Raw genomic sequence first — 11,926 nt, 5'->3', positions numbered from 1 at the left:
TATACAGTGTATGGTGTGCTGACAGGGCTGCCATGGGATGGGAAGGTCCTTGTAGTGCCTGTGGGTTGTGTCATAGAGCCGCACATACAACACAGCCCTTTCCCTGCCCTCCATTGTAATGAATGCAGCCTGGGTGCCCGGTTGGCATGGCCTGGTATATCCTTGCCTTGCCCCTGTCCATGAGTTGGTATGAAGCCCATGAGGCAGTGGACATATCCTGGAAGCTGAATGCCTGCACTGTTTGCAGTTCTGATTGCTCACTAAGCACACATACCCCCTCCCCTAATAAACCACAACACATTGCTCCTGATTTATTAAAGCTTTCCAAGACTGGACAATAAAGACTATCATGGGAGAACCTGGGTGATCCAGCAACCCTGGAATAGTCCAGGATTGAAAACATTTTCCAACAAAAAGCAAATGATTCCTATGAAATCCATTCCAGGTTTGATGTATTACCCAGATTATCCCATCATTGTCTATCTTTTCCAGCCTTGGAGATTTTTGATAAACCAGGCCCAATGGGAGCTTGTGTGGTAAATGAAGAGACTTCAGCATCAGAAGTGTTGGATCATTGGCCTCCTGCTAATCGATGAGGTTCAGTCTGATGCCTCTTTCATCTTTAATGCGTGCTTGGTGAAGTAGGATCTGATGGACTGAACCACAACACTCAGGGACCAGGCATCTGGTGAAATGACCACTAATTCAATAACTCATCCAATAACCTACTAATGACTTCCTCACTCATAACCTCATCACACGCATGGCTACAAGACTTTATTAGAGCTGCCCCGATTCTCTAGAATAGTCTTCCTCGTCCTATTCGTCTTGCTTCTACTTTCTGCTCATTTAAAAGAGCACTCAAAACTCAAACTTGCCTACCTGTCTTCTGTCTCCTAAACCCTCACTACTTCCCACCACTACATATCTCCCCTCCTATCATGCGCTTTTTCCCCCACCTCCTAAATTGTAAGCTCTTCGGGACAGGATCCTCTTCTCCTCCTGTGTCACTGTCTGTATCTATCTGTCATTTGCAACCCCTATTTAATGTACAGCGCTACGGAATATGTTGGCGCTATATAAATCCTGTTTATTAATAATAATAATAATAATAATAATAATATTAATAATAAAAGACGGTAAGGATCAGATAGCTGTCAGTAACCTGTGTTTCAGGTTTTTTTTCTACTAGAATGCTATCTCACTGAACAAGAGCACTCCCACCAGATTTCAAACTCTTTGGGAAGACACAAACCTTCCAAATACTCATTCATGTCTTTCTCTGCACAAACCATTTTTCAATGGCATTTTAAGCCAGTTGTATTAGTCTTGGCGTGGAGTAAAATAGACCTTCAGCTTTCATGAAAGGATCTCCAGAAGGTCCACTTGCATAGGAAGCCTCTATTTGGTAAGAGCCATGTACTATTAAAAGGGAATTCCAGGGACATTGGCACACAAATATCAACAAGCCGTTTGGGTTTGCTTGGTACTATGAAACAGAGAACCTGCCCATTGCAATGATGAGCATAAAGTGAGGTCAGGATCTTATGGGCAGATGTTCCATGTTTTTCCTATATTGGGATCACCTGAATTTTCAGTAGCTATGAGGTATGGATGTACCTGCCATGTGCTAGCAGAAATGATGGGGTTACTACAGACTGACACATGCAGGCTCCTACTGCTGCTGTATTTATTTAGCACCGACATATTACACAGCGCTGTACAAAGTCCATAGTCATGTGTCCATAGTCATGGCTGTCCCTCAAAGGGGTTCACAACCCGATGTCCCTACCTCATCATGTCATGTCATCAACACAGTCTCAGGTCAATTTTGGGGGGAAGCCAATGAACCTAACCGTGAGTAATCAGAGGAAACCCACGTAAACACAGGGAGAACTGCAAACTCCATGCAGGATTCCAACCTTGGACCTAGCGCTGCAAAGGCCAGAGATAGTAAATGTTTTTTCTCAATTCATCTCACACACGTGTTCTTCCTGTGTTCTGCTATGGATGAGTGAGAAGGCCTCTGCCAGTCCCGCGAAAATTTCCTCGAATTTCCAATAGGTCCGCTAAATTTCGGCAAACCGCTTTCGGGAATTTCAATAAAGAAAATTCGGGACTGTGTAGAGCTTCCAAGTTCCCACAGTCCCTGGGCTGTATTTATCAATGGTAAGTACAGCCCAGGGACCGTGGGAACCTGGACAGTCACAGCTGAACTTATATGACCTCTTAATGAATGGAGATTCTCCATTGAGGGGTCATATGAGTTCAGTACGCCATAGGGATGAGCGTGTAATTTTGATCTTGCTGCAAATTCAGCCTTTCTCGTTTACCGAACATGGAAGCGAGAACAGCCTTGTGATTCGCCATGAGATCGCTCGCTCATCCCTATGTTCTACACCACAATGCACAGATATGACATCTTCATATACTGGTATAGTCTGCCTTGGACAAACATAGTGATCGCCCCTGGGCCGCCCCTTATATATATAGGATTTGAGTTTTCTCAATCATGGAGGTTCATCATGTACTGACCAGGAATCACAATCATCACATTATTCAATAGTCAAAAGGTCCTTCATCCAAAAGAGTGATCTCCCCGCCTGTGTAGTGTGCTAAACAAGGTGCCAATCCATTTTCAGGTTAAAGAGGCCCTGTCATCACATCCTAACCTAAAAACACACACAGTCAATTTCATACACATATATAATATTACCTGAAAGTATAAAAATCTCTCAAAATATTTCTGCAAAGAAGCCACGGTCCTTGTTCACCATGTGGATGTTGCAGCAAGTGTTGTGATACATTGCTTGTATTTACCAGGTGTCAGGTTAGGATATGATGACAGGGTCTCTTTGGTGCAGCATGGATGACCCAACACACATGGCACTGATACGTTTACTTGGGCAGCTCAGGTTGCTGCAGCTGGTAGAGATGGGAATACACAATGCAATTTGATTTAGATTTAAGTTTAATATGAGGACAAAGCAATCTTTTTATCTGTATCAGCTGTGGCTGTCCCTTCCACAAGCTAGTTTATCCTAATTGTACAGATTGTATAGTGTATGGCCAGCTGTATACAGATCACCTGCATGTGTGTAGGTGCCCAGGTAGAATGTGGTGACAGGGTCTCTTTATATAGTCTGCGTGTAAATGCTTCAGACAGCGCCAGATGTCATAGAAGGCAATGAAGTGATATCAGGGAATAACAAATCTGATCAATATTTCTTGGACAAAATAATGAAAACCCTCTCCATGCTGACCAATCAGAACCAACCTTACCTCCAGCGAGCATCAAGCTCCGCCCCTTGCACACAGCTACCCTGACGTCACTCCCAGGATTAAAAAAACACGCAAGAACAGCGTGGGAACGCTAAGAGAGGCGTGGCCTAACACCGTGCGAAGGACAAAGCAAGCGTCTGGTGGGCGTGGTATGGGCATGGTGGGCGTGACTATGTACTGGTGGGTGTTCAACCAACAACAAGCCGGATCTCGCGAGGTTTGGAGTTTTGGCGAGAGTTTGTGGAAGATGGCGCCTGTTGTGACAGGGTAAGTCTGCGAGTCGGGGCGGCTGTGAGGGGAACGGGGCGGCCAGGAGGGGAGCTCAGGTGTGGGGAGAGGAAAGCGGAGGTCCGGTGCTGCTGGGCAGAGGAGAAAGCTCCAGACTCCGGGGAGGGGAGGAAGCGGCAGCCATAGCGGCTCCTTAGTTGGGGCTCCCTCGGCTTCCTCGCCCGGCTGTGCGGGTGAAAGAGTCTTTGTCTGTGCGGCTGGCTGTGTGCTCAGTGATGGTGTACAATGTGCGGCTCCAATCCCCCCTCCATTCTATACATAGATATGATCGCTGGCTGCTCATCTTCCTGTGTATGGATCCCATCACCGACCGACCACCACACACCCACCATGTTTGTTATTACTGAAAATGATAAATAATGCTGGGCAGGGCTTGTGTAGCCAGGAAAATGCACATTCAGCTCATCCGGCTGCACATGCTTCTACCTGGGGTGACCCCCGAACTGCGCATTCTTCTAGCCGGGGTAACCCCTGATCCGCGCATGCTTCTAGCCGGGGCGACCCCGGATCCGCGCATGCTCCTAGCCGGGGTGACAACCCGGATCCGCGCATGCTTCTAGCCGGGGTGACCCCCGGATCCGCGCATGCTTCTAGCCGGGGTGACCCCCGGATCCGCGCATGCTTCTAGCCTTCCAGCTGTACACATTCTTACACCAACCCCAGGGCAGGCAGATTGTACCCTATCATGGAGCTGATATGACAGATTACCCTCTGGATTATTTTATGTCTTGCTAAAATACTGTCGGAAAAATGATATCTTTAACACCCTCGCCTGTGTTTGTATGATTGTTGCCTGTCCCCCCTCGGGTGGATTGATCCGTCTATTATCCCTGGGGACCGGCATCACAGAGATTGGAAAATCCAATGTTTTAGTTCCGTCTTCTGATTGGAGAAGGGAATTCCCTGTATTTTGGAAAGTTTCCTCTAACTTACTGTTGTGTCTGTGGGACAGGAAATGAGGGGGGCAAATTTCCCCAAAGTTAGATTGCAACAAATCAAATGGGGGGGAGTTTAACACTTCTCTAATTTATTAACAATGAAAAGGGGTTTCAAGATGTGCTTAAAAAATTAAAATAGTGCCAACATATTACGCAGCGCTGTACATTGAATATAGCAGATACAATGACATAGGAGAGGTTCAATTCTGTGCTCACCTGCCGGCATACAGACATTCGGTTCCTGACATGTGAATGCCAAAAGAACCAGGACTATCGAGGTGTAACATTTCGGTAAAGATTGGTGTTACCTGAATTCTCTCACATGGCAGTGGGCATTTTTGGAAAATAGTGGAAATGTCTTTTTGTGATATTGTGACCTCATCAATCCATCGCTCATTGGAGGTCCCCAATCTTTGTCACTGTATGATAGAGCGGCATCATTCTTAGAACTGGATGGACACTAATACAAATCCTGTGGCAGGTACAATCACACCTGTATAGGTATCTCGCCTGTATATGTAGCCTCTTGTCTGAATCCTTTCCCCAGCTACCTCATGTACCTGTACCGAGGTGCAAATAAGAGGAAGATACAAAGAGCCTCCATTTCTCTAGAAATCAATAGTTAGCAGCTGTGACAACGGGAATGAAAAATAAACATTTACCTTTTCCCAGTTGGCTGCAACTACTTCTTCTTGAAGTCGGCCAATAGTAAAATACATAATTCTAGCCAATCAGAATAAAGGGGGGCACTCTACATGCACGGGTACTTCTAGGTTATTATTACACGGGGGAATGACGTTCACTCTAATATTTGCCAATGCAAAGCAGCAAATGTGAAATTCACCCAACCTTGCAGGCGTTTGTGTTTAAATTATGGGAAGTGAATGTGACCTGTAAATGTGACAAAAACTTCTTTATTAAATGCCCTTGGTATGGGCAATATTTTTCTTCTTGCTTTCATACATAAAGAAATCAGAAATAATAGTTTTTGTGTATGCCATATCAGCAGTTTTTATTTACATTACTTACATCTTTATATTGGATTGCTTACATTTTGTTGGATTTAATTTGGTTGGTTTTATATCAGTGTGTCAGCTATCCATTGACTTGCATCCTTTGTGGCAGGTGAATGTAATGTCAATGTGGAAGGCTTTCTATTGGTGGTTCTCACCTGTTGAGAAGTCAGCATACTCCTTAAAGCCCGGTCTCTGCTAGCTTTCCACAAATGTGATCTGTTTTATCTTTGCTTTGGGTTGCTTTAATTACAGAACGCAGGGCAATGCAGCTTTGTTAAGGGGCAGCGTTGGTGCTCTGTGTCACAATCGATGAAACTGGCCTCTTATTTTCAATAGACGTTCTTCAGAGACTGAAGGTTGGTTGTGGAAAGCTGGATTTCATTGTTACTACTCCTCCTTAGATATGGGTGTGCAATAATTTGAGAAATTGGTTTCTGCAGAAAATTGTTGATCCAGGAAAAATGGACCTGAAGGTTGACATTGAGATCATTCTAGTAGTTGACAGATGGCTTTACCTGTCCATAGACGAGATCCATCTATTGGTAGCTGGGGATTCATATGATTCTTTCTTTCATACCACTGCACTCATGAGAGATCATTTCACGGTCATTCTGATTCAAAGTACCTGACAAGCATTGCAATATATGTTATGGAGCAGTGAAATGTTTACAGCTGCACAGCTGACAAGATTTGTGGTGCTGTATAAGATCACATGTGATTATAAATTATTGTGATGCAAAAATCATGTATGAAAGTGTGAAAAATGTTTATTATTTTGTAAGTCGGTTAAAAAATATGTTATGTTGGGTATATCTCATTTGATAATTTGACTGTCATTGTACATGGAATATGACCTGGTTCCTCTGTTTAAATCCATGGAATTGTGCCGCATTTCACCATTTGGCTACTTGGCCTCTCCATATTTAAACACTCCTACAATAGGCAAGGATACCTTGGCTTATCGCATGACCATGGGGGTAAAAACACAAAGTTGTAGTTAAAACTCCAAGTCTCAAAGTGTTTGTGGATTGGGGTGCCATAAATTATTATAAAGTATTATTTTTTTATAACTTAACTTTTCAAATTCAGAAGTCTGTTTTGTAACTTTTCTTTCCCGCAGCATAGTGGGGAAGGGTTTGTGTTACTCTGGGCAGCATGGTGGCTCAGAGGTTAGTCCTCTGGCCTTTGTAGCGCTAGGTCCTAGGTTCCAGATCTGCATGGAGTTTGCAGGTTCTCCCTGTGTCTGATGGGTTTTCTCTGGGTACTCTGGTTTTCTCCCACATCCCAAAAACATGCAGTTAGGGTAATCTTCTCCCCCCCCCAATTGACCTTAGACTGTGGTAATGACATAAAACTATGGTAGGAACATTAGCTTGTGAGCTCCTTTGACAGACATGACTATGAACTTTGTACAGCGCTCAATTATATGATAGCGCTATATAAATTCTGTGTAATAGTAATAATAATACTCAGCAGCCTGGATGTGACTGGCTTTGGTATAAAGGCAGCATTACAAAAGCAAACATTTCTTTTGTTTGATGGAACAAGATTTAGAACTATAGGTTCTTCTTTAAATGTATTTATTGTGCCTTCCTATCCCTATTACACCTATGCCTTATATTTTCATCACAGTAGAAATTTACCATTGGGGAGATAAACATCAATGCATACCTGACGCAAGCTACATTTTCATATCTAGCACCCAAATATATATTAAAATTGCTTCCCATGCATTGGTTTGTTTTTGGTTTGCTATTGGGCTACTGCAAATGTTCAGCTACCCATGACGATCAGCAATAATTTAAGTGTTCCTATGTTTCTATATTTTGCAATGTATTGCTGTTTACAATATGAGGTCTGTTCTGTAAGACATTTTCTACATAAAAACTGTTATATTTACCTGTTTTCTGAATGTGTTCAGCTTTTATGATTTGCTCTGCTGTTATTTCCTACTGATCTGCTCATTCTAGTGGACATTTGTCTAAATCCCACTCATGGTTGCATTGTTGGTGGCAGTCATATCTATAAATAATATTAATATGGAGACATTTCCTACTAGTTATAGACCATAAAACATATCTGTATTCAGGCAAACTACACCAAAAATTTGCTAAAAATTGTTCTGTGAAATGATTTGGGATTTGTATTCCTGATTACAACCTTCAGTAAGCCTCAGATAACTTTTTCATAACTGAACATTTTTTCTTATCAAATACTTTTTATAAACATTGACCAACCAATTTGGTTGTTTTGAATATAAATAATTATGAATACAAGATATTAATACAAGGCCATGCTGTTTCAATGCAGCATTTTTCCTTTCTAATAATTTCTTATTTGTAGAGATCACATCTGGAGGCCATGTCATTTATCTTTCAGAAGAAGTCCTGCCCATTGCTTAAATTATTATATTTTCAAAAATTCTCAGCAATATTTTCCGTATTTTAGTTTATAAACCAAAGCTGCACATGTGGAAAACGATTGTTTATTTTTTTCTATAGTAAAGGGATCGAGACACAATTTCATCATGTGGGAACGTTTCTAGACTGCAGAGATGAGAGCGTTTAAGGTTTAAATATGCTTAATTAGGGAGATTTAGGGTTGCATTTATAGCATTATACTCATGGTGTGAAAAGTGCTATTATATCGACATAAATAATGTCATTATTTCATTTGATCCATTAATAACCATAATATCTGCTGACATGATTGTTTCTTTTGTGAATGATGGTTCATAAGAAAACTGTTGATCGCTACTATTTACCAACGGTTTTACTATTACTTTTGCATCTATGAGGTTGCGGTAAACACGAATATTAGTGCTGAATGCTGTCTTTAAAACTGCCTAATATCAAGTGCCATAGGGTTTATTGGAGATCAGTGGAAGTGAATGGGCCACATACAACACTTTCTAATGTGGCAGTCACTTTCTGATTGCTATGCCAAGTAAAAACCAGGATTTTACCAGCAGCTACATTTGTAGACCTCCTATTAACTATAATTTGCAGAGGGTTCTACTTCACCTGTGATAGTCTTTGATTGCCACATTAGTATAAATATTATAACACAGTATTTATATAGTGCCGACATATTACCCACCCCTGACATCTGCATTTAGTTTATTGCCATCCTATATAATATTTTTATACTTTATTTGCAAAATAATGTTCTCTTGTCTGAGGTCTTGGCTTCCATTTTTAGAAGCAGAAGTCAGAAAGGTTAGAAATCAGACAATTTGCTCTGTAGAGGTTTTCTTGAACCCAGTAATGCCTGCACAGAAATACAGTACCAGTGACTGCATATATGTATAATATTCCTTTTATTGATGGTTTCATCTGAGAAAAACACAACCTGCATGATGTGGGAGGGCTATATAGGTCTTCTGTGGGGTTTGCATTGCCAGGCTGATGTCTCTGAAGGCATTGCTCTGCTTATCTCTTCCCAGATATAAAGTGATCAATAGTTTTTTTTCTGCTCAAACCACCTGCTTTCTTCCCACACCACTTCTCCACTGACCTGTGGTAATCACAAAAAACTAGTGTGGAAAAAAGAGAAGGTTATCAGAAAACAAGATTAATTATCTTCATGTTATATATAATTGTGTATGTAATGCCGTAACATTGAGAAGCCGCTCATTTTTTATTTTTGTGACATTTCAAGCTTTTAGTTGGTGAGCTGAATGTGAATTCTTCAGGTGTGCCATGGGTAGGGGTGGCAAAGAACTGTGGCTTTCGTGTTGGGTATGTTTTTGGTCTTTATGAATGAGTATTGCATAGTGTTCAAATGTAGGAACTAAAACAGGTAAATAGCAAAGTTTCTGTTGGCAGAAAATTTAACAACTGGCATATTCCTAGCCAGAGGACACCAACTTTTTTCTTTAATTGCCTGTACTTTTCCTATTTTAGGTTAGTTATAGGTTGGCTTATTTTAAAACTTGTAGCTGTCATTGTGATGTTGGGGCATGGAACAGGTATAAGGTGAAGTTTGAATATAACTGAATTATACTATTATATACAGGATCAGTAATATACTACACAGTTACATTTGGGACAGGATGACCGCTATGGCACCCAGCAGAAGTCTCAGAAATAGATATAAATATTAATGACCTTATCTCTCCTATGATAGCAGTTTAAATATGAATGCAAAGACTAAAGAGAGTTTTACCGGTGCACTCCAATAGGCCCGGTCTGGCACAGCCGTAGTGATCAGAAGGGGACAATCAATGGCACATGAGTGATCAGAAGGGGACAATGAATGGCACATGAGTGATTTTCAACAATAAATGTGTACTGTAGTCTTCTTTATGGAAAAATAAGACATCCCCCTGAAAGTAAGACCTAGGGCATATTTTGGCATTTCAAAAAATATAGGACAGTGCCTTATCATAGGGGAAACAGGGTATGTAATATGAGTTGTGATACGGTCTCTATGCAGGGGCACCCTGTAATAGACCGGTCACTGCTCTTCTCTTTCCGTGTGCCCAGTGACTGGTCCTATTCCCTCCTCCTGTAGTTTTCTGCATGCAGCCTGCACTGGGTTGGACCTGCTGGGTTCTTCCACAGCATCGTTGCCCTCAATCTGTTTTTTTAGCACAATGAAGAAGTCACTGCTTCTTTAATTATTTAGATTTTCAAAGTGTATTTATATACATTGTTGCTATTAAGAAATATATTTGGGTTTTGTAGTGTGTTCAGCATTAGGGTACACACTGCAATTATTGCTTGGTTTAAAATGTGCTTATTGGAAACCCCCTTAAGTGAACTATATACATTGCGCAGACTTTAGCATTGTCATATCCAAACTTATTGCAACATCTTGTCATTATTTGAGCTGTCATCTGTTCTGATTGTATGTGTTGTAAGAGGCAGCAGGTTAAGTGTTTTTTTTTTAGCGGTCCTTTTAATTGCAGCTTCGTTACACGTCCATAGCCACATATCCATACAGCTGTTAGCTTGTTCCTCTCATTAGTGCAAGACCTAAAATAGTGACAACCAAGCTTGCAGGGCATTAGGATGGCGGCAAGTGACATGAAGCATTTTACCATTTGACCTCTGGCAGCAGCCTATTGTTTGTTGGCTCTAAGCTGTGTGTTGTGTAAATGTCATGGAGGAGGAATGAGGTACAATCTTTTAGTTGCACAACTGTTTTAAAGTCAGTCTTCAACAAAGGGCTTTTAGAAGATAGACCACACAGTTTAATGTTGTCATGCAGTGCAGGGAGCGTACATTTTGTGCTGGAGTTTTTTTTTGCTTGTCATTAATCACTTCTGAATTTCAGACTTCTTTCTGAAGGAGGCCAAAAATCATAAAAAAATCATATTGGAATTGATTCTTTTATTGGATCAGAAGTAAAAATGGACCTGTGCGTGCTAGGCCTAACTGCCAAAAAAGAGGAAAGGTATTCCTAAAACAATTTGCTGGACAGCAATAATAAAAAGTTATACAAATACAAAAATCTTAGGAATACAAAAATACACACCATAACCCATAGCGCAAAGCTGTATTAAAATGTTCAATATAAACCTATTGAAAGTAAAAGAAAATCAGAAAAATGCTGCTTTTGTTAGGGCAGAAGTAAACCTTGGCCCAAGGGAAGCGAGACTGATTACTCAACGGGGTAGGCCAACCAACAAACCCATGTTCAACGCATGTGGCAAAGCAAATTTGGATTGACCAATGTGACTTTTGTCATTCTGTGACAATGTGACAATATGATTTTAGCAGGATAGTCCATTTATATTTTGTCTTTTGGTTCAGTTCTTATATTCTTACTCTCTCTTGTTGTACATTCAGTATTCTTTACAGAATTTTTGTTAAGCTGGGTGGGAAGAAGCTGTTGGCGGGTGGCAGCCCCTGTATTGTGATCCAACTTTTCAGCAACAAACAGGCGGGTGGTCACTGAAAGTGCTGGTTGGTGCACCCAGCTAATAGGGTCTGGGGAGAACACTCTACATTGCTGAACCTGATTTTGATATTGCTCTTCGTTTTCTAAAGACACTGTAATAAAAATCCCAAAACATGAACACAATTAGCAAAGCTGATTCTAAAAAATGTAGAAATGGTGGAGGGTTCACAAGTTTAAGCAAATAACAAATACTGTATCAGTGACAATAGTTTAGAAGCCGTGCTAATAAGAGTGAAGTGATCCTTGGAGACTGAAATTGTATATGTGCTAGAGTAAATATGTAGTATGCGTGGTGGCCGGTCGTCTTAGCCAAGAGAAAACGTATGAGACTTGATGTGGCACACTATGCTACTTGATTTGAAATGATTTGAGTAATGAAGAGAAATGGGGTGTCTGTGTGGAAGACGTAGATACTCTGCATAGGTTAGAGTAAAGCAATTCTTCTCTGTAGCTTATTTGCAGGGGACAGGCCTTTTCTACTCTTGCTGTTGGTGT

At 41.1% G+C, this 11,926-nt stretch overlaps 1 protein-coding gene across 2 annotated transcripts in view; it reads left to right on the top strand.

Moving 5' to 3' along the window:
* The first annotated feature begins 3,480 nt into the window (after positions 1–3,480).
* Positions 3,481–11,926, top strand: part of RBPJ (recombination signal binding protein for immunoglobulin kappa J region) — a 44,056-nt gene continuing 35,610 nt past the window's right edge. The window contains exon 1 of one of the 2 annotated variants that reach the window (XM_072406359.1): positions 3,481–3,549. In XM_072406359.1, coding sequence (XP_072262460.1) covers positions 3,530–3,549 — 20 coding nt within the window. In that variant the 5' untranslated portion in view covers positions 3,481–3,529. Of the gene's footprint in view, positions 3,550–4,097; positions 4,800–11,926 lie in introns of those variants that run through there. The other variant, XM_072406360.1, reaches the window with a different exon arrangement.

Source organism: Pyxicephalus adspersus, chromosome 3 (assembly GCF_032062135.1).
Source record: "Pyxicephalus adspersus chromosome 3, UCB_Pads_2.0, whole genome shotgun sequence".
NCBI classification, from domain to species: Eukaryota; Metazoa; Chordata; class Amphibia; order Anura; family Pyxicephalidae; genus Pyxicephalus; species Pyxicephalus adspersus.
This window is presented reverse-complemented; position numbering and strand designations above follow the sequence as displayed.